We start from the raw sequence: 27,500 nt of genomic DNA, 5'->3' as shown, positions 1-27,500 counted from the left end.
CCTCACCACCCACCCCAAAAAACACGACAAAAGTATCTTCCATCCTTACCGCATAGCAGCTGCATCCAGGCGCACGTCTTGTAGACCGTGGCGGTGTTGCAGAAGAAGAACAGAGCGAAGCAGCCAATGCAGCTGAGGATGAGCACCATGGACATCAACACGAAGAAGGAGGCTGCCTTGAAAGCTCCCGATGGTATGGAGCTGAAGTCGGAGAAGCTGCCCTGGCACAAGAGCTCCCGGTTGGAGTTCCCGTTGCCCACGCAGTAGTGGAACAAGCCGAAGTAGCCGGCATGGGGGGTGTTCACGCTGTCACCAATCCAGTAGGGCTGGATGAAGACCACCACGTTGATGATGGACAAGCAGATGGTGAATATTGCCCACAGGACCCCGATGGCCCTGGAGTTGCGCATGTAGTTGTCATGGTAGATTTTGGATGCTTCTTGCGAAGGCAGCATTTTTCTCTCCCACCCCCCCACCCCAGCCCCCCGTCACAGCAGCGTCAACCTGGTGTTCCCTCTTCTCTTGGTTCCCCTTTATCCTCCTCTATCCGTAGGTAAAATGGATGAAATTAAATAATTTTTAAAAACAGAAAATAAAAAATGAATTCCTATGTAAACGTCCACAGGTCCAGTGACTGGTCCCCCCTATCCCCCTAAAGCCCAGACAACCAGCAGATCTAGAGCCTGCTCTTTTTTGGATTAGTCTCACATAGAAATGCTCCCCCCTCCTCCCTCCTCCCTGCCCTCAGATCAGTCAATCTCAGTGGCGAAGCGTGATTCAACTGACGGGAAAAGCCTCCCCTCTCCTCCGCTCCTCTCAGCGCGTAAAGACTCAGCACAGGCGACAGTCGAGCTCACGGAGCCAAAAACCCGCTGCGGCCAGTGATGGACGGGATGAGCAGCATTGTGTTCTTCCAGCACTTCACCTCCGCCTGACGGCACGCGCTCTGCCGTGCATTCAGACCCAAAAGGCTTCAGAGAATACGCACCCGTCGTGTTTCCCGGAGACAATGATAAATCCTCCCAAAATGAGCATGCTGAAACGTAGGAGAAACGAACGCAGGCACTGATGCAGCATCTGACATGCTTCACTCAAGAATGAAACTTGACAAGAAAAGGTTCAAATGAACATGGCGAAAGTCCGAGTGTGCATGAAGAATGAATCAAAATATGAATCAGTGCAACGCAGCACACCCCGACAACCCCACGACTGTGGTTTTGGATGCTGTGACTCTCTCACTCACTCTCCGGGTGTCTCTGCCTCCTCTCTCTCTCTCTCTCTCTCTCTCTCTCTCTCTCTCTCCATTCCCAATGTGCGTCCTCCAGTCTCTCTCTCTTCATGCGCGCAACCGAAAAACGTCGACGACTTGTGGATGATTTTTGATACTGCAGAAATGTGTCTTTACAGGCACGCACAAACACACAAATCTGATTAAGTAAGTGCTCAATAGAACAAAGATCGAGAAAGAACCTTCAGTACCACGACAGCTTCGGGAACTTTCCTTTAATCGAGGCTGAATTAACTACAAAACCAGCAAATCAGGCCCGACAGCCCCACCAACAGATGTTTCTGTTATGGAGTAAATTGATTTATTTCAAAATCTATTGGAAATATTTAGCATTAAGTGTCAACTGACATAACATTGATTTTGTTTTATTTTCTAATGAAGTGACTTAGTTTTCACACCTTCGTTGTTTCAGTTCTTATTGTGCTCAGGCTACATGTTGTATAGTCCTAAATGAACGTGTGTTTAACAAAGCAGGACACAACAACACTGAGCACTGCTCTGACCCAGTGGACTTGTGTTAAATCAAATACTGAACATACGAAAATTACTACGATTATTACGACGATTAGATGAATTGAATTTGGGTCAGTATCACCAGTTATACTTTCCATTACCTGGAATGAGTCTTCTGCAGAAGGAGTTGGTCCAAGCCTCCAGGAACAGCATCCGGCTTTGAAGACGGTGGCCAAACCGTGTAACTACAACGTCACGTGACGCACAGGGACCCAAAAAGACTTTTTGTAATAAGCTTACATTGTGTAACAAAAGGCCGTAACAAATGGTGGATACATTTTATTGAGTGCCACAAACCCTCCATAAAGACTCATTTCAGTGTAAGAATTTTATTTATTTGGTCCAATGACATTTGGAAAGTGTAGAAGGGCTGCATGATTAAATTATTTTATCCCTAATTCAAGATTTTTGAGGGCTAAACCAGAGGTAAGCTGAACGGCTTCATATGAACCTTGTACACTGCATCCAGATTTTCCCTTCATAAATGGCGGGTCCTGTGAGTTTGCCACGTTGCCCCATCATATTTCTATAGTAGCCCAGAAAGAACAAAGCAAACACTGTCCTCTAGAGGGGACCTTTTGCATTTTTTGAGACGAGGGGTGTTCACTTGGTTGCAACCTGCAAGCTCACCACTGGATGCCACTAAACCCTATGCACCGGACCTTTAAATTTACCTAAAAAAAAATAAAATGTGGTGTGGTTACAAACTGTCATTCTCTTTTCAAACTTTCTTATGACTATTTGCTTAATGAATTCACTGAAAGTTATCCACAGTAAGGTTCAAGCAATGTTTTCATACATATATGCAGCAGTTTCATTGAACTGAGCTTTTTCGGCCTACAGTAGACTTGTTTATGGATTCCACCATGAACATCAGCATTATTTGGCCATTTTTAAAAGGGAACTTTTTTATATAATCATATATTTGAAGTTTCTTTTTTATACGGAGGGCATGGAAGTTTTTACTTACACTTTATCGGTTCTTGATTTTATTTCGATTCTGTTTTAATATGTTTTGCATTTTGAAAACGTGATCGCAATAAACTGAATATTAAAAAAGTCAGGGTAAATATGGAGAGCTGATGTCATGTAGTGGCTTCACACATGGCTGAACACATGACATGTGAAAACAGCACTGAGCGGTCATGTTTGTCATCATAACAGCACACTGAGTATTCATTCGCCGTGTGGCTCAATGTCCAGTTTTGACACTCACTGCTTTATTTTCATAATCTCATGTATAAATTAATGTCACCACCAGATTACTTTCCCAAATACAATGAAACTGCCCTCTGAAACTATTAACATAGATTATTCTTACGTAACTGTCATTTGACTTCAGGCATAATCTAAACTAAATTGAGTACGCCAGGATAGACTGTTCCACATTTAATTTATTCTTGAGAAGAAATATCTTCTGAAGTTGTTGTGCTTTTTTTTTTTGTAAACTTTACACAAACTTTACAAAAACAAATCCCAAATTTTCATCATTGTTTTTATTTTACACTCTAAAAGATTATTAAATGAATGTGCCTCTTGCTCACTGTCTTGTTGATTTAACTAATATAATTGGAGCGATGTAACCCGTATTCATTTTTGATAAATGACTTATGAAATAGTTCACTTGAGTAAAATGAACAGTGACAGTTGTAAGTTAAAATCCCTTCCTGTTGTATTTAGATGCATGTAAAATACACTTCTTAACTGTTTCATGTAAAATACGGCATACCTATGACTTGCATGTCTTGTGTGTTGTTTTTTGACAATGTTCCAACTGAATGCCGCATATGTAAAAGCATATGACTGTATAAAGCCTGTAGTCAGTCACACATAGCACAAACGTTTACTCTTGATGAATGTGAAAACAAAACTGTGCATGTAAATTACTCAGCACAGTGAGGCTCAAACATCCAAGTGACATAAACATATTAAAATCTATATTTGAGTAGAGGGGAGCTTTAAAGCTACACAGGGTGCACACAGCACAGCACACAATTCTGAGACCTCAGTATTCTAACATAATAATTCTGTGACTGTCTTTTGTTTTTCTTTTATTCTGTCTTCAATATACTATACAGACCACAATGAAGACTTTAGTACTGCTCATGTGATGGGCTATTCTGAAGACTTCTAGGCTTTACGAAAATGAAATTCTAGTTTTTGTTTATGTTGAAGGTTTATTGCCACTTTTCTAAAATCTATTGGAAAATAACGTGAGGTAAGGAATTATTTATTTACTTATATGTTTACTAATAAAGAGTGAAGACTTAGGCTATAACCTTCTTGGGAATTGGGGCTTGAGTGGGCGTGTGTGCGTGTGTGTGTGTGTGTGTGTGTGTGTGTGTGTGTGTGTGTCGGGGGGCAAAAAATAATATTAATATCAATGTAAATTATTGCTGAATTGGCCAAGGGGGAGTTGCTTTTGTAGATAAAACAAAGACTTCCGTTTACAGCAGCAGGAAAGATTTTCTGAGTAAACAAAGTGTGGTTGCTGACAGTCCAAAACCTCGCTCTGATCAACAACAGACGTCATTTAAAGGAGGGGGGAGATGGCTGTCACGTGGTCACGTCAGCTTCCTGTTTACCGCTTGCTGTACCTTCAGATTGCAACACTGTTCTCCGCTGCTGGGGCTTTCGTCTGTAACAACATGAGCAGCAGTGAGGCGTTATAGCTACAGGGTTGACTAGCCTACTATATAACTTTAATCCGTTAACCATCATGGTTGTGGTTACTAAGGAGACATGACGACGTGACATTGAGGAAACGTGAGTAGGCCGGGAAGGATCCTGGAGATTTCCTGACCCCAACTGACCGGAGCTTAGGCGGTACTGATAGTCGACCATCACTTCAGCAGATGTCACAAACGCAAACAAAACAACGGTGATGTGGAGGACTACAAGGGCCTGATATTGTCTCAAATGTGTATATACGAGGGATTGTAGTTAGTGGAAACGACCAATCTTCTCCTGGGAAGCTGAACTAGCCTGTTAGCTAGTAGTGCTAACTCCTCCGGTAGCAGCAGGTGCCCTGGTGTGAGTGGCTGGCTGTGCGGGCTGGCCACAGGCTCGTTTTTGGAGAGTGGAGCAGCCCGCCGGTGCCCTGAATTCAGGAAGACTCCCCGGCTCTGGCCCCCTCAAGCGGGCAGTCAGGAAGAAGCTGGCTGGGAAGGGATGGCCTGGTCGGTCTTCCCGTTCCAAAGGACAAGGTTCTGCGGTTTTTGAAGGAGGACGAGTTCGGCTTGAAGCCATCGCCGCCGGTCGGGGCGCTATGATGGCCGCCTCCCCCTCATCGGCCGGCGGTTTCACGACCTCTGGTCTGTCGGTCAGAAAGAGCGAGGAAATAGCGGATTTGATAGATTTGTTTTCCAAGATGCAGTATAGAGCGAAGGAAGTCACCCCTCGGGTAAGACTGAGTATCTCCACTTGTACTTGAGCGACTTGAAAAACTGCTTTTCTCTCTTATGTCAATGATAAACCGAACTACCTTGCGGAATCAGTGAAATTAAAGTGACCCTGAACACCAAGAAAACAACGTGCACTGTAGGGAGAGATAAAGGACCTCTTAAGGACTTTAAGGAATCACTACTCAGTTCCTTAAAGCGCCAGTATAGTAATGCATAAGCATTGTTTTGTTTTCCAACAGGGGTTACTTTCTGTGTGTGTTTGCATCTCCTTTACCTTTAGCCTTCATTCATATTGGAAACAAATGGGATTTTTTTTGGGAGGAAAAACTGCATTGCACATTATATTTAACTTTTGTCCCACGGAGTATAGTTTTTCATATATATATATATATATCCAGAGCAGTTCTTAAAATACATTGTATCATCAACACGTTATTGTTCAGTCAACCATAACTGAATATATTTTCAATGAATAGGTGGCAAAATAGAGTAAACTGTCAATCAGACAAGTGCCAGCAGTGTTCCGATTGTTATGATCCTGAACGCCACGCATGAGCTCTTGAATGGTGTTAATCCTTACACACACTGAATGAGTATGGAACATTCACTTTTCTTTGGTAGATATAGTCTACAACTAAGTTTGCCACCATCTGCCACATCTGCTTGTACAGTATCTAGTTATTATTTTCATCAGAACTTAGTACTTACGTGATTTATGATGTACAAGATCCAATTTGATCTTTGTAATAATTGGCTCATGAAGCTACCAGCGTAGATGTAACACTGAGTGCTTTGTGATATGTATTTGTGGGAAAAAAAACTTGCTTATGATTTCCTCGACATTTGTTATTGATCAATGTCTGCGACAGGCCTGGTTTCATCCGTTTAGTTTGATGTAAAAGGACCCAACTCTCAAGTTCTGTCATTTTCTCCAGGCTGAAAATTAGGTTCTTTATAGACCCCTAGCATAACTTTTGTTTTTGTGTCTTCTCAGGTGGAGACGATAGAGAAGCGTTGTCTGGAGTTATTTGCAAAAGATTACAAATACAGCATCATCCACAATGCCAACGGAGAAGTGTGTGGCCATTACCCCCGACAGATAGTTTTCCTGGAGTATGAATGCACGGATGTCGAGAAAGACAGGTACGTCTCCGCTACTCAGTCAGTCACCATTTTCCGATACAAAGTCTAGCCCACTCGGTTACCAATTACCCTTGTGTTTGTTTGTATCACTACTCTTAATACTGCACACCTTACTGTGGTGTGGGAGCAAAGTTCAGTCTCCCGATTCCAGCCTCTCTGATTGCATTAAGGCTGCAGAAGGGTAAAGTGACTGTTCTGTCACATGAGGCCACAATGTAGTTGGAAATAGGAAATGAGTCAGTAAATCCTTCTTTCTTGCTGCTGGTTAATGCAATTGATTTACAATATTTTCCATTGTTGTGCTGGAAATTGAGCATGTTTTTTGGCATAGGAGGCTTCCATATACTTCATAAAAAAAAGCCTCCCTATCTGGCATATCCCTCATGTGTAGAGAAAATGTTTCTTTGCAACATAATGTTTTCATTTCATAGCCTCCCATACAAAGTAACGAACTGGGAAATGACATTGCAGTTATTCATAAATAAATAAAAAAAGAAGGCAGAGAAAAAGAGATTTAGTTGTTTAACAGCAGACAAAAGCCTCTACAAACATGACTGAAGGCGACACAGTGGTTTTTAGACGAAAACCGCATTTTCCAACTTAGCCAGCTTAATGTAGATGTAGTTACCAAAACCCTTTGCTTTACATTTTCACTCCGCTCTTGATTACATTAGATGTTTGTGTGATGATTTGAATGTGCATTGTACATCTGTAATATATTTAGTACTTTAGATGATCGTTCAAGTGCTTGTGTTTTCATGGCCAGTTAAGATATTTTGGTGAATGGAGTGAAGTAATCAATGATTGTTGAGTGTTGATGAATGACCCATGGAACTGTAACTTACGTCTCGGTAGATAAGACCAATTGATTATTTGGAGGCGTCAGCAGTATTATCTTGTTTTAGCAGACTCTGCACTGTTTGTACACTGGTTTGTGCTAGCTGTTGTGCTGTATGTCAAATGCTCTATAATAGCATTTTCACCTGCTAAATTCAATTGAAATGATGACATAGACTGACTGATGGATAACACAGTGGTTTTTGCATAGCAGGTTTGAGAGCACAGTGCAAATCAGTAAACTGCAGGACCTGGTGAACCGGAGCAAGCTGGCTCGCTGCAGAGGGAGGTTCGTCTGTCCTGTCATCCTCTACAATGGCAAGGTACTGCTGCTCTGCTGGAAAACCTGTAGTCTCTGCTCAGGGTTCAGCTTTTCCTGAACAAGCTGACGCATTTGAAGTCAATGTGTTGAAATCCTCTCTTTATTTTTTCTACTCGAAATTCCTCTTCTAGTAGTATTAGGAGTTAGCAGCTTAAATGTCAGTAATTTGTAGTGAGTCTTCATGTTGTTGTTTCTTTTATGTTAATGTATAATGTACAGGAAATCTGATTTGCGATCCTGTTTTTTCCAACTGTATAGACAGATATAAATGACATCTGCTGTGCAAACATTGCAAAATATACAAAACATGAGACTGCAGCTTAAAGTCACAAATATTTGTTCAGACTTTTCTCTGAACAAAGACAAGACAAAAAACCACAAAGGTGTAGTTTTTTTTCCATGAGATGCACAAACATCCTGGAGATAGGCATCCTAATAACCTTGTGACCTAAGATGTGTATGCCGCAGTCACAATGTCCTCTGTTCTGTCTTCACTGTGAACAAATAAAAGCACTATCTCCTGAAAACATATTGAAAGAGTTGGATGATCAAAGAAAAAGTGTAGAAAACTTTAAAGCCCAATACAAGTTTTGTTTCTGGTGAATGAGCTCCAAATCACTGAATGGATGAATGAATGAAGGATATGTAACGTATTAATGCAAACTAAATTCCAACAACGGAGCTGCCGCTCTGCCTGCACTGTAAAATCTTGTGTAAAAATCAACCAGTCGTGCAGATTGTGTTCGTCTTTGTCACTTGGAGTAAATTTTCATGGTGGCAAAGTAAGCCACACGTACACCTGACCTTTAATAGTCCTTAGGTTGTGCAGGGCTTCACAGATGTTGGAAGGACACCTTTACTTGACATTTGAGCAATTAGCAGTAGTTGATGCCAAGACCATCAACACAGCCAATACTCCTTTATTTACACATGCATCACTTTGAGTTTACGCTACTTTAAACCTTATTATGGCTGCTGGAAGATAACCTAAGCACTTGGTGGCTGCCACTAACCTGTCTGTATGTTTAAGCTCTGCCACTGACAGTATTCTTAATGACTATAGTTTCTACATCTTTACAGCATATATGCCGGTCGTCCACTCTGGCAGGATGGGGGGAGCTCTATGGACGCACAGGCTACAACTACATCTTCTCAGGTACAACACACACACCCACACCCACACCCACAACCACACATCCCTTAAATTTAGCTTGAACAGGGGAAGTTCTGGCTGACTTATTTTCCATGGGAGGTTTCAGTTCCGTGAAAGCTGTCTGACCTGTTAGCAGCTGTCGTACAGCTGTCAGATAGCTCCTACTGGGACTTAATGCCCTTCTGAAAGAAGAACAGAAATTAGAAGGCTTAGTTTCATTCAGAATGGGTTATAACTAATACACACACATCTTTTCAACACATATATGTCTCTCACATTCAGAAATGTAGAACCCTGAGTTCTAGTAGGCTACTAGTCATTTTGCATTATATAGAATTTGTATGTCATGAGATAATATAAGGAATTATAAGGATAATTCTGGGGTATTACTGCTTGAGTCTTATTTTTATTTTTGCCATCATTTCTGTCAGTTATAAAAATACTGTACTCGCCAATTTAGCTGAAAAGATATGGGGATGCTGCAATAGTGCAGGAACACATGGGGCTTTTCCTGCGCTCAGTGCAAAGTGGCACACAGTGTTAGTGCCATTGCTCTACATGCCTGGTGCCCACGTTGTGGAAGTGTCCATCTTGACGCCCATATGTGCGTTGGTCTTAAAGTGAGCTATCGTCAGGTATATTGCTGGCACATCTTGAGGGAGCACAAAGTGATTGCAGTATTGACAAAAACCTGGTCTAAAGTCGGTGGCCCAAATATTATTAATATTGCAAGACATTTTGACAGAAAAAGCTGTAGTTCTAAACTTGAAACAGAGTTGAACTTTTAGTTTCTGAAATACCTGTTTTTACAGCTCTGATGGAGCTCAGGATTTGTCAGGAGGGCAGCTACTTTAGTCCAAACAATTTCACTTTATGTACCTGGACCTTTGGTTGTGTAGAAAAACACACAATTAATTAACATTAGATCCTGACCGATTCAGAGTGTCAAGAGATTTAACTACTCAGTGAAATGAAGGTGTTGTGCCTCGTATGGAAACACACACAGCATCTCTCTTAAAGGGGAGACGCTCCCACCGTTTTTCGCTGCAGGTCATATCATTAAAATTTCCTCATTAAAGATGTAGTATTTCACCCACTTGCATCCAATTTAGCTTTAATCAGTTTGATCATTTATGACCTGGCTCACCTGATCCACTCCCACAGGGACACACAGCTGCACTCCTCTTCCTCAGTTACATATTATGCATTCATAAGCAGTCAAATGGAGTTGTTGGTGGGACAGAGTATCGGGAGACATTCCTGTTAAATAGCAATACATCATGTACAGGTGCACCTGGCTTTTAAAGGGAATGGGAAATTACACTGATTGGTTAAATTCACGTTAGGCCCAAAACACACCTAAGATAAATCAAGAGAATAAATACAACCTCTTTCATCTCACATTTTGCAGTCTTTAACTAGCAAAAGAGAGTTGGACATCCACTAAGTGCAGTTACACCTTGCACTTTAGCCCAAGCTGTACAGATGGAGTCTGACAATCACACATGTTGTAAACAGAACCACAGATTATCCATACTTGTTTGGAAAATGAAGGTGAAATGGAAAACGATTTCCAGAAACGTTTGTCATGAACATCTATCGCAGTTTACATTCAACCTTCCTGTGCAATTAGGGTTAATTACAGCCTTTTCGTGTGCACTTTCTTTTACTTTAGCCTCTAATTAAAGTGGGTTAGATCAGGGCTAACAGCTAAGATTAACAGCTAGATTTTCATTATTGATTAATATTCCGTTTGCCTGGAGAATGTCAAATGTTTAGCTTTTTGATTGAAAATTGCTTGAAATAATTAATCAGTTACCAAAATAGTTGGTGGCTTTAATGTCTGTCCACTCATGTTACTGAATGAGTTAACTGTTGCAGTGTCGATCCGTTATCCCTTAAGTGTGAATTCATTCTGGTCCATGTTTATGGTATTAGTAGTTGCAGCTTTTCTTTACACGGCTTCTTTCATATGGTTGTGTTAGGGTGGTTTCTGAGATGGCCAATTCAACAGAGCCACACCTGCTCTCTGCAGCAAATGCTATAGGTATGGTAGGTAAAAGGTAAACACCAGTGTAACAGTGGTGGAGTGTCTCTTTACCTTTAGGGGTTTTTGTGTTTGGATGGGCATAGAGACTTAAAGCTTGCTGTATAGAGACATGTCGTAACAGGACCTCATGCAGTTTCTAGACACACTTAGTTTAGGAAAGCAAGTTTTGGTGTTCTGTTTGTTTCAGAAGAATTCTGGCAGGTTTAAACCAAATGACCTCCCTGTTGAATGTAATTGTTTTTGCTCTTTGTCATGTATGTGACCACTGTAAACAGAAGTCTAGCTCCTTGTTGCTCAGGTTTCACAGGACTAAAGCAGAGACAGTCTGTTCCTGACACTCAGGTAGCAATTGGCTAGCATCATGTAGAGCAGCACTCAGAAGGGATACAAACCCTCTCTGAGGTTCTAAAATACTTTCTGTCCAGCCTAAAACAGGCTTTGTGAACTGTTAGCAAATGAAATTAGGTGGAGATGCTTGCCATCCGGTTCACTATCTGGGCTTTAGCCTCATTTGGCAGATCCCTTTATCCAAAGCACTTCCAGTAAGTGCATTCAGCCTCCATGAGACCAAAAGCTAGATGACTTTAGGATGGGCATCCTTCTCAAACAAACAACTAAGAGTGTGCTGAATCAACTACTTTGTTTGTATTTATTTGATGAATGAGCTGCTTTGATTGTATTTATTTGCTGAATCAGCTGCTTTGTTTGTATTTATTTGTGACAAACACAAATAGTGCTGCTAATGAGATGCTGTGGGTGACGGCCAGTTTCTGCTGAAGATGATTAACTGATCATAAGTCCTTTTGGTTGACACCTACTTTAACTGTGATATTGTTGCCACGTCAGAGTTTGAGGTTGATGATATATTAGTGGCTTTTCACTTTTTGACACATTTTGCTTGAATTGTTTGTCAGCATATCACTTTGAAAGTGAAGAGAGATAAAAACAAACTTTGTTGATAAGTTGTCAGCATCCATCAGTTACATCAATATTGCTAATATGACCTGTTACATATACTGTACGTTAGCGAGATCATTATCAACATCTGTACTGAAGTGGTACTGATACTGATACTCAGGAGTTAAAATTTCTGGCCAAAATCTATCAAAGTATGTATTATTATATCATGAACAGCTGCCTCCCATGAGATCACACTCATATTCTAAAACTGATATTTTTTCAAAATGGAAGCTTTCAGGTTTCAAATGAGAACAATAGTTTCAAGTGAAGGATTCCTCCTGCTTTTACTTTCTGCTTCGCTCTTCTCCATGTTTTTATCGTCACTCTTTTTTCTCTAGCAGTTGGCAAACCTGCTTAGTGGTGTATTTCTACCAGTGTAGGGCAGGTATATACTGTCATATATTCAATTCTGTAGTAGTTTCTTTAAACTTAAATGGATTTTTGATTTTCAGATCCCCTAATTTGATTCTTAAAGAATTGTGTTTGCGATAAACTGAATGAGCTTATGATTATACTTCAGTGGGACAATGTATGTGTACACACATATCTTTGGTAATTCTTCACTGCAACTTCCTGTTACTTTCGGGCCATAGAATGTGCTAATACAGATATATCTATGATAGGCTGACACTGGGTGATAACATCAGGCAGCTGGTTGGTTGGGCTCTTGCAACTTCGATTCCAAAAAACAGAAAGCGATCATTTGCAAATGACATACGTGGATGTGATGTTTTGAGTGTTAATATCCTTCTTTTCACTTTCACATACTATTTTTTTTTTTTGTTTGTTTTTTATCCAGGGGGCAGTGATGACACATGGACAGAGTCTGAGGAGGTTCCAGAGGATGACAATGCAGTCAGGTAATCACATCACTTTAACTACACAAGCACATAACTAACATCACAGACACTGGTGTGTCTGTGAGCTTAATCAGCGTGTGGCACTAATCACTTCTGACAATAACAAGGCACCACAGCAGATGATCTTAATGTTAAAATATAACATGTTACAGACTGAAAGACAAGTAAAATATCTGCCCAGAGAAAGTTCATTTTTCTGTCAGTGTTTCTCAGATTTAATGTTCCTCCTCCCACTGCCTTCACGCTCTTTGTCTCTCCTTATTTGTTTTCTTCCCTCCTCCTCAGGAATGGGGACTCCCAGCTTTTTGACAAGGTCCGAGGCCACGACATTAAGCTGCTACGTTACCTCTCGGTTCGCTACATCTGTGACCTGATGGTGGAGAACAAGAAGGTTAAGTTTGGCCTCAAGTAAGGAACAATGCGGACTAGTTCATTCACACTCTGGCTGTTTTTTAGGTCACTGTTTCCGCTGGACTTTGTAGGGAGGAACTTTATGTGAGGGAGCTCACTTTTGTGTTAAGACTGTGCCGTGAATTGAGTTGGGATGTGTGCTGTGTGCTCGTGATTATGTCTGAGCTGGAGTTAATTTTTCCAGCTCAATATAATATAGTATATAAAGCTTTGTTATCTTTGCTTTGTAGTATTTTAGTGCCTAATCCAGTGAAGCTATTTACAGTAGCTTTAACTCATTGTATTTAATTCTGTGTACTTAACTCTGAATAGAAGAACACACTAATTAAGGATGGGTTGTGTTCAGTCTTTTTACATATCTTTTACAAAGTTATCTGTTTTGTGTATCAAAATAATATGTGTGCCCATGAACGCTCAGAGCGAATGTCACCCGACTCTTTGCATTTCCTTCCATCTCTGCAGTGTAACATCGTCTGAGAAGGTGGACAAGGCCCAACGCTATGCAGACTTCACGTTGCTCTCTGTGCCTTACCCAGGTAAACTCTTAGTGTTAACATTCTCACTCACTCCACAAACCTACACTGATAACCAGCCCGGACTGACACTGTTTAGCTTATGGTATTTCTGGTATCTGTCAGCTGTTTCATTACAGTACAGTATATATCGTGTGACAATGATGCGATATTAGCTGATATCACAAAGCCAGTCTCCAGTTTTCAGTTGAATTCAAGGTACTGCGATTGACATGAGATAATGTCATGGGCTCATAACACAATCAGTAATAGAAGAAACTGCCACCCATTTCTTTTCTGCTTTTGGCCATGAAAGAAAAAAACAACGATTAAATAACTGTAAATAATGTAAGTGATTAAGTGCAGTCAAGTTTATTTTAAAATTGACTCCACTGACACATTTAGAACAGGGCTTGTCAATTTAACAAGGACATTTAAAATTCAACTCCAAAATAAGTTGTTTTTTTCTAGTCACCATATTTAAGCCAGTGGCAGTTTGACAAAGATTTCATGTTTGAATTTCATTCTGCCTGACTTCATTATCCATGTGGTTCACCTTTAGATGGATGTCAAAGTAATCAAGTAGTAACAGTTTATTACTTGAATTTTGAAGAAAATGGCCGCATCTAGTGACTTATGAATCGTGTATAGTATGTTGAACATATATCATTATGGCTTTTCTTGTCTTTTTTTTTAGGGTGTGAGTTTTTTAAAGAGTATAAAGACAGAGACTACACAGCAGAGGGTCTGGTGTTCAACTGGAATCAGGTATAGAGACGTCTCAGAGTCGGTTCAGTCTGGGATTATACAGTACTTTGTGCTAATGTGGTGTCACTGTGTCTCCACTGACAGGACTATGTGGACGCTCCTTTGACAATCCCTGTGTGCTTTACTCAGAACTTGAACATTGACTGGACTCAGTACCAGGTACTCTCTTCTCTTATCTTCTCTTAGTTTCTCTTATACTATTTGTGGTGTGTCAGTGCCATCTGCTGTTCAACCTGCAAAGTGCTTTGGTCATGATTCATAATCCCGTGCACTGTTCCTTTACAGTAATAGTTATAGTGTGGCTTGAACCTTAGTGACTCACCCTGTCCAAATGTTGTTCAAACCCACAGAATTTTATTTTAGGATCCAAAACTATCATATTTGCAAGGCTGAGTCTTAGAGAAATGTGAATAAAATGACCGTGCAACCCAGAAAAACACAGACTATGAATATTTCATTTGGTTAAAAAAAGCTTAATTTTGTCTCTTTTAACAACAGTGTATTTTCTCGTGTGTGTGTGTGCGTTGTGTGTGTTGTTCAGTCGTGGGACCTGGTGGAGCAGACCCAGAACTACCTGAAACTGCTGCTTCACATCATCAACAGTGATGGTAGGTGGTGACACTGGTTGTGTTTCAGGGAGTAGGATCAGATAAGCTTTTGCTGAGAGTTCGTGTTAGTTTAGGACTGTGACTTACAACTAAACCTCTTTCAGATATAGTTCTGGGAAATTATTGGGATAACCTTTCAGGAACCGCTCACTATTCACACATGCAGCAACATTCAGGACCATTTCCATGTTGTGCCTTTTTCCACACATACCATGACAGTACCAGAAAAGAGTGGGAAAGGGACAGTCCAGCAGGTGGAGATAATTCAACACTTATAGATACCAACTGCAAGAACACTGAACAGAAGAAGAAAAAGATGTGGCAAGGCCTGATGTATGGCAATGGAAATGATGGAAGTTGCAGACTATAAAAAGAAACAATGATTCTTATTTGAATCATTGTTTCTTGCTCTTTGTGAAAGCTGATATTTTTCCTACAAAGATACCTGATCTTGAGGTGGGAAACTGGCAGCACAGATTTCCCTGAATAGTAATTCTTGCTCCCGTTCATACATTATCCCATGCAGGAAATGTTCCGGAACATGTCAGAGATAGACTGCAGCATGTTTAGAAAGAGCAGTAGAATATGAGAAAGAACTGCAAATATAATGTTGTATTGATTATTCACACACATATTAAAATGTTTATATCAGAGCATAATTTTTATTCAGAGGAAAATTAGTCGGTCATAGTAAATGCATACTGTAAAATAAATTAGTAACTGTGTCAATCAGCTGCTCACAGAGGGTGTTACACATTACTACTGTGCATAAATGAGAGCAAATGTTTGTGCTATAATATGGCTAATTATGGTCATCTTTGCCAAAACTAAAACAACACCACCAATGTTTCTGAAAGGAAGAAGAGAAGGAAAAGCTCTCAGTCTAAGAGAGTCTGATTTTGTGTTTGTTTTTTAAGCTTTAATTCTAACAGCTGAATAAAGTGAAGATGTCATGTCAGCAGTCACAAGTTCAGAAAAAAAAAAAAAATCAAATCAACATGATTTTAAGATGACTGTTTCACTTTGTTGTATCTCTGTAGTTTATGGAAGGAGGCTGAGGTTAAGTCAATGAATGAATTAATTCTAACTTATAAAAGTATAAAAAAAAAAATTTCAGACCACTGCATATTGGATAACATGTATACTGATACCAATATACCTCCTGTATATTTGTGACTGGCCAATATTGATTGATAATATTGGCCAACCAGTGTATTGATCGGCCAATATTATCAATCAATATTATTGGCTGACCAGTATGTTGGTCTCTTTACTCATTTTTATTTGCCACTGCAACACGAGTGTTTGTTGTTATTCATAATCTTACACTGCTTCTCAGTTTCATCATTCAGTGTTACATCATCTCATTTTCTGTTTTCATACTAGGAAATCATCAGATGTATATTACACAAGACGTGCTTCTCTGTTGTAAAGTACGCACCCTGCCTGTTAATAATGCATAATATGCATTCGTAATTGCTGTTGGTCTTGAAGGTGAAGTTGTGTGTTGTTGCAGATGAGAGTGGCCTCCTGGTGCACTGCATATCAGGCTGGGACCGAACGCCTCTCTTTGTGTCCCTCCTCAGGCTCTCTCTGTGGGCAGTAAGTTCTCACCTTTTCTTATCCCCCCTCCTTTGCAACTCCTGTATTTTCCCCCCGGTGTCTCTCCACGTGACTTCCAGTCCCCCAGTCAGTTTATTTTGCCCCTCCAACATTTACTAGTTGATCTCCCTACTCATTTACATCACTCCACATAGAACTTACCATTTCAAACATGCACTTTAATTAGTCTTCTCTGTATGCACTACTTTTATTAAAAATAGAGTCCTTCTGTTAGAAATATGGCATACATTTCAAATGCTTTCTCAAACAGAATAAGAAATCCGGAGTGGGGAAGTCCAGAGCTGCATGAAACCGTGTTAATGATTGGCCTGTGGTGTTTTATTCAACATGGGATGTTTGAACATGTTTAGCTCACTCACCTCACATCTTTTTCTTTCTTTTTTTTTTTTTTTTACAGGACGGCGCGGTGCATGCCAGCCTGGAGCCGGCCCAGATCCTGTATCTGACCATCGCTTACGACTGGTTCCTGTTTGGGTAAAAAAAAAAATCGTCCACTATCATAATTTCATGACTTCATGATGACATAACTCACAGTGCATTAGCCGGCATAAATACTTTAGAGGTGCATTTGCAACTTCTTGGTGCCATCTGGTTTGAGACACACCATGTTTGTCGGAGACGCATAATTGAAAAGTGGCAGCTTAATGAATCACCTGGAGCTGTGGGAGTGGGAGGCTGGGACAACACTGGGAAATTGTACGGCTCTGACTTTGCTTTTGACCACGTCTTGTAGTCCTCTACACTCTCCCTCTCTCTCTCTCTCTCTCCCTCCCCCTCTCTTTCTGTGTCTCTGTCGGGTCTCCTTTCATAATTACCAAAACGATCTCTCCAATTTGAGCTCATCAGAGGCAGTCTTGTAAAAAGCCCCTGCACTGCCAGCTAGCCCATGTAATTATACATCAGTGGGCTTGGCCAAGCCCTTGGGATGTTTCAAGCAGAAAAGGTGTGGTTTTTTGTGTGCTTGTGTGTGTGTGTGGAAAGAGAGATCAGTGAAGAAGGAGTTGGATGAGACAGAGGGATTGCCCAGAGGTCCTTATAGTTTTTCTTTGCAAAGACACAATAGGATTTTGGGTTTTTTTCCATGAAATAAAAGTAACATCTGGCAAGTAATGCAGTACATGTTTTTGTGTCTGTTTCCAGTCACATGTTGCCAGATCGACTCTCCAAAGGGGAGGAGGTAAGTTGTTTTTTTCCCTATTATATGATTAAGATTAAGTAGTTTCTGTTTACTGAAAGGCTTACAGGAACACAATATTACATGAATCAAGTTATCATCCTGATTTGAAAAGTGATAATCCTTTGGGGCAGTTTTTGATGTCGAAACACATTTGTAGCAATCAGTCAGATTTTGTGAAGAACGCAGCAGGAATGAAAACTCAATCGTCCTGAGAAACTATGATGGAAAAGATGGTAAAGCTAGTGGAACGGAGAGACAGAAGCTGTTAGCTCCCTTGGGACCAAATTCCTGAAGTGAAAGACGTCATGCTTGTGTCTCAATACAGTAACGATATTTATTGAAAAAGTTTTGTTAATACAGACTAACAGTTGTAGCTCTTTCACATACCCACTCAGCACGGGTTCAAAGTTTGGTTCAGATTATTTATTGTTCTTTGTTGTAAAGTCAGCCTAATGAAACCTTGTGGCGAAATCATGTCAAGTCAGAACAGAAACTTGAGCACAGCCTGTGTTAATGGTGGTGGTGGTGGTTCGTGCTACTGAATATCAGAGGTTAAAACCAACTTTTTAAGATACTACGGCTACATTTTTCCAAGAGGGATCATTTTAATTTAATATTTGTCACCGATATATCACATGTAATGTACTCCTTCATCATTTAGCATTGTTTGAAGATGTCAAATTTTTCATCCTTTTTCTCTGGCTTAAATGGTACATTCACTGGTTTTATTTAATTTTTAACTTTTATTTAGTTAAATGTAGAACATGTTCCTTTATTCAGCTCTCTTCATGTAAGAGGACCGTATGTATTAGGACACCTACTGCTTGATTGCCGTGTTTCCGCTCTGATCAAAAATGTTTTTTGTTCTTCTTCAGATTTTCTTTTTTTGCTTCAATTTTTTGAAGCACATTGTCTCAGAGAAGTTCTCTGCTGTAAAGAAACAAAGGTGTGTCCCTCCATTTATGTTACCCTGTAGTCTTTCTTTATTTCTGTCTATTTTAATGTTACAGTGTACCTTATTCTGTAAAATATCAACTTGGTGAATGAGTAGTAGGCAAATGTCACCTGTCCATCCAGTGTTTTTTCTCTTCTAATCTCTGATGTTATAATTTTTTTCTGTTAGAAGGAAGAATTCCCAATTCAAAGATGGTGATTTCACTGTGGAAGACCTCTGCCAGTTAAGTAAGTCAGTGTGTGTGTCATCTGTTCCTCTGTCCACACGGGCCTAAATATATAGAACCTTTGATAGATGCAGTTTTATTTAGTTTCATGTTAGGATGTTTAATTACAGTAGTAGTCAACTACCTGTTGGTGTTAATGTATAAGTTAGGTCTGGATAATGCAGGAGATCCATGGCGATCAGAATTGACATTTATTATGACATATAAATTGCTACCAGTTTTGAAGAGTATCCTAATATTGGCTGAAGCCTGAAGAACGCAGATGTTTAGTTTGTTAAACTTTAGAATAAAGTTTAACGTTAAAGTAGAATAACATAATATAAACATTTAACTGTGCAAACATGGTTTGGTTTAGGGTGAATTTTGTGACAAAAGAGGAGATAAAAGAGCATGTAGGCAAGTAAACATTTCACTTAATGAACGTTCTTTATCTGCCTTAACAAGACAATACAAGTCAGTCCAGCTTGTTAAATCAAGTGTTTTGGCGAGGCCCTGGGAGCTTGCCACTTGCCTCTGTTCTGACGCAATGAGGAATATCAAAGGTTGCGAGCAGAGAGCGTGTCGGACCAGAGACAAGACAATGAGACTCTTGGTGATAACACTGCACTTTCATCTCTTTGGAAAATTGCATGGCTTGAATCCAGAATCTCTTGCATCACAAAGCTTTATGTCTTCAGGTTTTTAACTTTCAGTAGAATAGAGTGTTGCATTTTCCTCAGTGTGCTGCTTTATATCACAGTTTATCAGTTCAACGGTTATAAACTTGTTACTATTTCTGCCACGTGCCAGGTTTTTGCTGTAATGATGGAGGAGTGTTCCATATATATTCAGTAGTATTCAGTGTGCTCATACCGAGCGGTGACAAAATTATTCTTTGATCAATGTTCATCAACCTGGAGAGACTGTGGCCATTTGGTCAGATGCTAAATTGGTGACACTAATCTTGTCTACCTTGAAACTGTGCTAATTATATAGGTCTGATTCCATTTTGCCAAAAAATACACTCAATATACAAAGTTTTCAGTACATATACTATCACTCACTTTTGGTTTGTCGAGATCTTATATGAAGTAGTGTTTGTTGTAGGCAGGCGAAAGACAGACAGACTGCTACGATATGTCAAGTGCTTGCTGCGGGAAAGGTCTGATGAGTTAGCAACTTAAGCTAACAGCCCTGCTGTATGTTTGGTATCAGAGTCGAGGGATCGTGGCAGCGTGACCAGTCTGAGCAGCGAGTTCTCCCTTATCACCGAGGAGGCGGGCGGTGCCTCCAGCCTCACCAACGACACTGTGGACCCGTTCTCCAGCCAACCCCAGGTCTCCAGCTGGTCAGTATCACACACAGTCAGGGAGTGAAAAGTTGACAGATATGCATTTATCATTCATATTTTATCAGTATGTTTGATTTTGAGTGTTTCCATGTCCATCAGGGGCGTGCTGCTCCAGGTGCCAGTCAGACCGTGAAATAAAGCAACACATTCTTGAGTTTCTAATACTGTCAGACAACTTTTTACAATATTGGATAATTATCACAGCAGAAGTCAACAGCTCAGTTCTAGTGTCCATCCTGTTGGACTCACAAGGCTGTGACACACACGCTCTGAAAGGTTAAGAGAACACAAATAAATAAAACAAAAATACAAATAACAAACTGCATATAGTCTGACTTACATGGTCTACAGAAACATATCCGTTCACAGCGCTCAGATACTTGTTTTGGTACAGATGAAGTCAGGTGAAGCCGAGGACATACCCAAGGCACTGGATATTGTCATCCTCAGTCTGGATTGTTGTGTGGTTAATAGCAGAAATTGATCGCTGATGTTGGAAACTCAATCAGGAGTATGCCCCCACTTGTACTTGACTTTAAAGCGTAGTGTGTTGCTGGATGATGTCTTGCAAAACGCTCTTGAAGAGTGTTGTGGCAGCATGAGACTGCATCACCCGCCAGCTGATGTGTCCAAACCCCTATGTGCCAATGCAGTGATCTCATTTAAATGAGTGACATTCATCATCCTGCACTAAAGTCCATGATAACAAGGCCAGAGTTTCACAGATTTGGATCAGTGTAATGAAACTGGAAACTTATGTCAGATGTTTCACATTTCAGTCAGTTTTTGGAGAGAACTTTTTATTTATGCCTCAAACATTATAAACTTGAATCAGTACAAAGCTGTTTTCTTATTTCATTACCATCATAATTGAAGGCCAACATCAATCATTTAATCTTACATCACAAGCTGTTCGTACTGCACACTGTCCTCCTCCTCTTTTGTGGATGTTGATGTGTTGTCTCTCTCCTCAGGAGAAAAGGCCCCACCTCCTCTCCTCAGATGGTTGTTTGGAACAAACAGAACCCTCTGGAAGAGCACCTCTCCCATCCACCGAACGAGGCCAGGTCTTCCAGCTCCTCCTCCTCCAACCAGTCAGAACAGGGCGTCACACGCACTGGCAGCAGTCCATTGGCTGTCCCCGGAAGAAGGTGAGTGAGGTCATACAACATCATCCAATTCAAGTTTGCAAGCCAGCTTATTTTTATACACACATTTGACTTCAGTAATGTAAATTTTGGATGATCACCAGAGGCGCATTGCTTTCACTCTACCAACCAGTATACCAAGAAAGCCTGCAGCCCACAACTGCAGCTCGTACTCGGGCATAGAGTATATCTCTTCCCGACGCTGAATATGAAACACTTATTTTGCCTTGATCGTGTTATATGAATTATCCCAGCAATTTCTGAAATAGGATTAAATCTTTTCATGCTGCAAAAAAAATACTTAATGGTTTTAGCAAAGTGATCTGATTCTACTATTAGCTTTGAATAACGTCCATCGTTATGACCCTTTTTGATAACCTCACCGACTCGACATGCAGGAAACTCTCTTCTGAAGTTCTCGGGTCTCTTTCTCCATCCTTTCTGTCAAAATGATTTCAACACTCTAAGTACTTTTTCTACCATCCAGTAAGGTTGTCATGATACCATAATTTTAAAGTTGAATACAATACCAGCATAAAAAAATAATGTGCTGCCTTGACAGCCGGTAGTGAAGATGTGACAGTTTCTGCAGTACACAAGGATTACCATTTGGCCTCATTTAAACACTGCTGTTACATGTCCACTAGCCTGTTTTCAAGCAGATATTTAAATACAATTTAAATACCTGGAATTTGGGAGGAAAAAAAGAAAAACACTGCAAACAAATTAGTTGTTATGTTTTTTTTGTTTGTTTTGTTTTGTTAAAGCTTGGCCCGACGTAGAGAAGATGTTATATCAAGACCGGTTCCACCTGTTCATTGTGGCTTCTATCCCTCCCTCAGGTTAGCGGCCGACTACGCTCGGTCAGGTTCCTCCCTCTCTACAGAGTACGGCAGTTGGCAGATAGTTTCAGGCTGTGGCAGTATTCATGACCATGCTCACTTCCCTCCACCTCTGGCTTCAGCCTCCTCCACCTCATCTGCTGTAGCTGCTGCCTACGACTCCCCCCTGCCCTTCAGTTTTCAGGATGAAGGACCCATTGGAAGGATGTAAGTAACTCTGTACAACCCCCTCTCCACTGTCCCTGCCGTTAAGCTTAAGGTGTGGGTGTGACTGCTGCTGTCATGTCACTGGACGATGGGTTCGCTCTCAATGCGGTATGAGCTTGCATATATCCACATACTGTATACACTTTGTTAACCCTGTCATACTTTTACACAAGATAAGTTTATCATTACATTTTTTCCTGAAAGCAATCACTTAGCATTTGTGAAGCTTATTAAAGTTGGTACAGACATTTAAGTTCCCCAGAGGTTGAATCCTAATGACATTTGTGACCCCCTGACATTTCATCAGGTGCTACAAGCAGATCTTTTTTTTTTAATCCATTTCTTAAATCAAAACAGACCTTTTCTGGCATTTTCAGTCTGTACGTGAAAAACTGTTTTGCAAAAAGGTGATGCAAGTAAAGTTAAAGACAAGCTGTGGTAGCCGTTAAGTTACTGTGATTGCTTTCTTTTAATGTAATTAAAGATAATTATAAGGAACAGTAGGGATACATGATATGGATTTTTGAAGCAGATAAAAAAAAAAACAACTCAATGTGCATCCAGTCATGAGTGAGAGGCCTGTGCTTGCTGCAGGATGGGATGGAAATATTAACGGTGGCTGAGGTGTAACATTAGCTCTATTTATTGGCTGTAAGCGCCGATAACATAAATTTCCCATATGATATATGATGTATGATATATTGTTTATTAAAATCCTCGCTTTTATCCACAGTGCAGTGACTTGAGAGTGGCTGTCTGGTCGAGTGTTTGCGCGTGTGTGTGTGTGTGTGTGTGTGTGTGTGTGTGTGTGTGTGTGTGTGTGTTCATGTAAGGTGCTCTCCTGTTGGGCGAGCATGCAGTTGTCGTTGCTGATCTCTGTCCCCCCACTGAACCCTGCGATAGACGAGGAGGAGAATCGAGGGAGATGATTTTTCAACCGGGTTCTCCCTCTGACTCATCCTTCTACTGCTGGCTCCCTGCAGGGGACACATTTTAATTTCTGCTTGATCTGACTGCCAAATTGAGCGTGCCCTGCCGGTCGGGAAAAGGCAAAAATGTCTATCTATGTGAATTTGAGGGGGATGTGAGGAGCTGGGAGGAAGGGACAGAAGCAGAGAGATGGCGATGATGAGCATGCGAGCTCTCGGATGGTTAATTCAGGAGTACATTGTGATCTGGTTGCTTGCGTCATACTGGGTTTTTTTTTTCTTCTTCATTGCCAGACTTCATTATTTTTTCTTTTTTAGTTATTTTTACAGTATTTTGAAAATAGGATTTCTCTCCCTCACCTTTTTTTTTTCCTGTCTTCTTATTTTACTCCCTCTTGTTTCCCCTCCTTCCTTCCTCTCTCCTCTCCAGGTGTCCCTTCCCCTCTGAGCGACAGACCCGTCTGGAGGCGGTGCGGGAAGTCTTCCTGGCAGCTTACAGCTCCACGGTGGGCCTCAAGTCCTCAGCGCCCAGCCCCTCCGGCGCCATCTCCGGCCTGTTGGAGCAGTTCGCCCGGGGGGTTGGCCTCCGGGGCACCAACGCCATCGTTTGAACCCTCTTTAATGTGACTTCAGACCTTCCTTCTGCTTCCATCCATACATTCATCATCCATCCACAGATGATTCAGCATGTCTTGACTCAATTCAATAAAGTGCCAAACATCTCTGTTCAGTTCAGGGGTGAAGCATGTTTTTTTTTTTTTCCCCCAAATTTCTTTTGATTTTCTTTTCAGACCTTAAAGGCCCCCAGATTTTTTCTGTTCTTTTTTTGTTCTGTTCTTTTTCTTCTCCAGCTTTTCTTTTGGACCTTTTAATCTTCCATGTTAAGTAAATCTGTTACAGGGAGGGAAATGGTTTCAGCCATAGTATCAAAAAGGGATAATTCATCGTAAATGGCTGAGACACATGGGGTCTGTACTTCTTACAGGCAGAATATACAGAATTATTCCTCCCTCTGTTCTTCTTTAATCTGATCAGAATTTTTGAGAGTCCATGTGGTGACCATCCCATTCACAGGAAGTGATATGTTTGTAGTTCTCTTGTTTTGTGCTGCTATTTTTAACTGATCCAAGCAGAGGAAAGTTGTTTTATTAAGGTGGGTTTTGAAGGTGAGATAAAAACAGCACTTAATGTGTTCTGATAGAAATGGCAACAAGCTTACGTTTTGGTTTCTAATTTGGCACAGTGGGTTGAAATCAGAATATCCAATCAGTTTTAGAGTTTACGCTTTTGGGGTCTGGATTTAAATGAATGCATTAAAATGCAGTACTCACATGCCATATGTATGTTAATTCCTTCTCCTCCATAGTGTGACGACACTGTGGAAGTCCTTGTTAATATGAAGCTTCATCAGTTTGAGTTAGCGCTCACATGCTGCCCCAGTGTTGCTTCATATTCTCTCTATATTTATTATGAATTTCGATCTCAGAAAGATTCTTTGGAGGTTAAGGGTTCATGGTGTTGTGAAAGAAGTTCAAATCCTGCCTGCGTTCTTGCCCTTGCTCTCCTGTTGGGTCAATCGCTGGTTTACGTGTCTAAAGGTGTGTGTTGCTGTTAAGAATTGTTGGTTGTAGGCTGGGTGAAAGGCCCCTCATCATAGAGAGGGGTAAGTGGCAAAGAACCCTGTGTGCCCTTCACCACTAAGTTATGTATTCGCAGCCAGTATGGATGGAGAGAATGATTACATGCATGTGGTATGTGAGGAAGTCTTGAAAAATTCTGATCTTATCCTTTAACTCAATAACTTGTATGTAATATTTTTTTCATCTTTATAAAATAAGTTTTAATGATTAAACATCTGCAGGGACTGCTCCTGTATGGCCTCGCGTAACCCAGGAGATGATGCCCCAGTCTTTTCTCCTCGTCGGTCAAATGCCTCATATCCTCTACTTGAGTCCATATCCAGTTCATTTCTTCTTCAGTAGCACTGACATGGTAGCACAAGAGGCACTGAGCATTGTGGTAGCAAATCTGTGAACCGAATGCCTTTTCAATGGGCTCTCTCGCTGGACTCCAGCGGAGTGAGATCCACTTGATTCCTGCCTTTGCTGAGGTATCCACCCAGCTATTATCACACAGCTGCTGTTCAGGTTACACTTTGACAGACGTTTGAACCTGGGCTATTTTAAGCAAGATTCACACTTTGAAGTAACTGTCTTCAGAGAATTCTGTTGAAAGATTTTATTTGAAACTGGCTTGTGGGTGTTGCCAATCGGTTTTAAATGGCTAATGTACCTCAGGACCTTTTCATGTGCCTTTTTTTTTTTTTTTTTTTAAATCTTCAGTAACACTGGATCAGCCCTGTACTTCTCCTGGTCCAGTTTCAGGTGTATTTCTGTTACTTCAGTGGTTTTTAGAGCTTGGGCTGTTTGCAGCTAATTGTTAATGAAAGGTTTTGACTGTAGAGCATTAGCAGCATTATCTCCTGATGCTTTTGGAATTTCATCATCCTTATTCACTTGGTTGCAGGACTGTGAATCTGTTTCATTGTTGTACAGTAACATAAAGCTGCTGAGTCTTATGTACAACCCCGATAAGATGGGAATTCATTCTGTGGGTGCATCTGTCATTCACTCTCAGATTTGCACCTCAAAGAGATTTTCATTTCTGCCATTTACTGATTTAAGGACTAGTTCTTTTAGAAATTTTGGGGAAAAATATTTATTAATTTTCCTTCCTGTGGTGAGAAGAGATGATTGTCACCAGTGTCATTTCTCTGTGTTCAGTGCAGAAGTACAGCCAGGACATTTTTAGCCCAGATTAGCATCAAGACTGGGGTGGAAACAGCTAGCCTAGCTCTGTCTGGAGTTCATAAACGTGCATACCAACACCATGACAACATGTTGTCAGTAGTTTGTTGAAGCCAGACACAAACACAATCAATTTTCTCAGCCCAGCGAGGTCACGTTTTCAGTCCAGTTTGTATGATTGTCAGGTGGACTACAGGAAAACTGCTGGACTGATTTTCACAAAACTTAATAACAGGCTTTAACATGGGTATGTGGGGGTTATACGCCCACTTCCCAGATGACGCCCTGAAACATCACACAGGGGTGTTTTTCAGATTGACATAGTCAGGCTTGCTGTTTCTAGTCTACATGTTTGGATATGCTGACATAAAAGTGGTGTCAATTTTCACATCTCACTTTCAGAAAGAATTTGAATAACCTTTCCCATTTCCCGAAAGATGGAACTGTTCTGTTAACTAGCATTTGATGTTCTACTTTCTTTGTACCATCAAAACATATTTTGTAAGGTGTTTGAAGTCCTCATCCCTTTTTCCTTGATGCAGTAAGGAATCTGTTTCATTTGATCACATTTATCAGTTCTCTGCATGGGCTGTCAAAAAATGGTTTAATTTAGTAACCTACACAAAGTGACAGTAGAACAATCTGTCCAGCTTTATTTGAGACTTTCAGGCATGGCTTCATCTCCATGTCGGCTCATAAGCTCTCTTTTTTTAGATGTCTTATCTGAAGAGGAATTAATTCAGTCAAGGTTTCATGTCAGTTGTTTTTACTTTGGCACAATTTCTACTGTCTGCCTGTAGCTGTTATGCAGCCAATCACAGGAAACTTGCAAACTGTCATTTTCCAATTGCAGAGGATGACTATTGTAAGAAAAATGTCTCACTCATTTTGTCACTTATTCACTCACTGGTTTTGCATGACATTTTCCATGTTTATCTCAAAGGCTGTGTATAATGGTTTTATTTGTTTTGAAAATTAATTTTTATTGCAGAATATCTTTTATTAAAATGCTGCATTGCACTCATTCTGATGTTTTCTTTGTACAGTTTGATGCTCTTTTTTTTTTTTAAAGTAAGTCTACCTTCTTTTTTTCTTTTTTTTTTTTAATTGTTATCAGGCGACAGGATACACTGAAAGGTGAACTGAGCAGCACGTGGCAATTGTGAATAAATTTTAAAAAAAGAACATATTTAGGACTATGTCTTTCTTGTTTAAATGAATTTGCTTTAACATACAATTTCAGTAGTGTTGTACCCATGCTTCTGATTTATTCATTATCATCCGTGGTGAAGCGTACTAACTACCGTATTCACACCACACACCTACTTCCTTCAGTGGCAGAGCCGATGTTAAGTGGTCTTTCTTAGCACAAACTCAAAATACACTTTTGGCTAATGAGAATTCTGTGTCAACTGGAATGTGATTGC

At 40.5% G+C, this 27,500-nt stretch overlaps 2 protein-coding genes across 3 annotated transcripts in view; one reads left to right on the top strand and one right to left on the bottom strand.

The window, feature by feature from the left end:
* lhfpl4a (LHFPL tetraspan subfamily member 4a) overlaps positions 1–2,063 on the bottom strand; it is a 37,596-nt gene extending 35,533 nt beyond the window's left edge. The window contains exon 1 of the mRNA XM_046381948.1: positions 50–2,063. Within this exon, the coding sequence (XP_046237904.1) occupies positions 50–455 (406 nt within the window). The 5' untranslated portion in view covers positions 456–2,063. The remainder of the gene's footprint in view (positions 1–49) is intronic.
* A 2,287-nt stretch (positions 2,064–4,350) lies between these two features.
* mtmr14 (myotubularin related protein 14) lies at positions 4,351–27,093 on the top strand. Of its 2 annotated transcripts, none has more exons than XM_046381922.1 (19): positions 4,351–5,204; positions 6,200–6,348; positions 7,397–7,508; positions 8,588–8,663; positions 12,470–12,530; positions 12,816–12,938; positions 13,404–13,477; positions 14,151–14,221; positions 14,306–14,380; positions 14,763–14,829; positions 16,346–16,431; positions 16,850–16,926; positions 17,593–17,629; positions 18,505–18,575; positions 18,753–18,811; positions 20,005–20,137; positions 21,115–21,291; positions 22,131–22,337; positions 23,697–27,093. In XM_046381922.1, exons 1-19 carry the CDS (start codon positions 5,070–5,072, stop codon positions 23,875–23,877), a joined length of 1,971 nt encoding a protein of 656 aa, XP_046237878.1. In that variant the 5' UTR covers positions 4,351–5,069; the 3' UTR covers positions 23,878–27,093. The 2 variants fall into 2 exon arrangements, with proteins under 2 accessions (XP_046237878.1, XP_046237889.1); XM_046381933.1 differs by having other exon boundaries at positions 4,352–5,204; positions 7,400–7,508.
* Positions 27,094–27,500: the final 407 nt, after the last annotated feature.

Source organism: Scatophagus argus, chromosome 3 (assembly GCF_020382885.2).
Source record: "Scatophagus argus isolate fScaArg1 chromosome 3, fScaArg1.pri, whole genome shotgun sequence".
Classification (NCBI taxonomy): domain Eukaryota; kingdom Metazoa; phylum Chordata; class Actinopteri; family Scatophagidae; genus Scatophagus; species Scatophagus argus.
The sequence above is the reverse complement of the archived record's forward strand: the minus strand, read 5'-3'. Positions and strand labels throughout refer to the sequence as shown.

Coding starts and splice junctions, on each gene's coding strand:
- mtmr14 (XM_046381922.1), top strand. CDS start 5,070: ATGATGGCCGCCTCCCCCTCATCGGCCGGCGGTTTCACGACCTCTGGT. Junction 5,205..6,199: donor CGAAGGAAGTCACCCCTCGG/GTAAGACTGAGT, acceptor GTGTCTTCTCAG/GTGGAGACGATAGAGAAGCG. Junction 14,830..16,345: donor TCACATCATCAACAGTGATG/GTAGGTGGTGAC, acceptor GTGTTGTTGCAG/ATGAGAGTGGCCTCCTGGTG.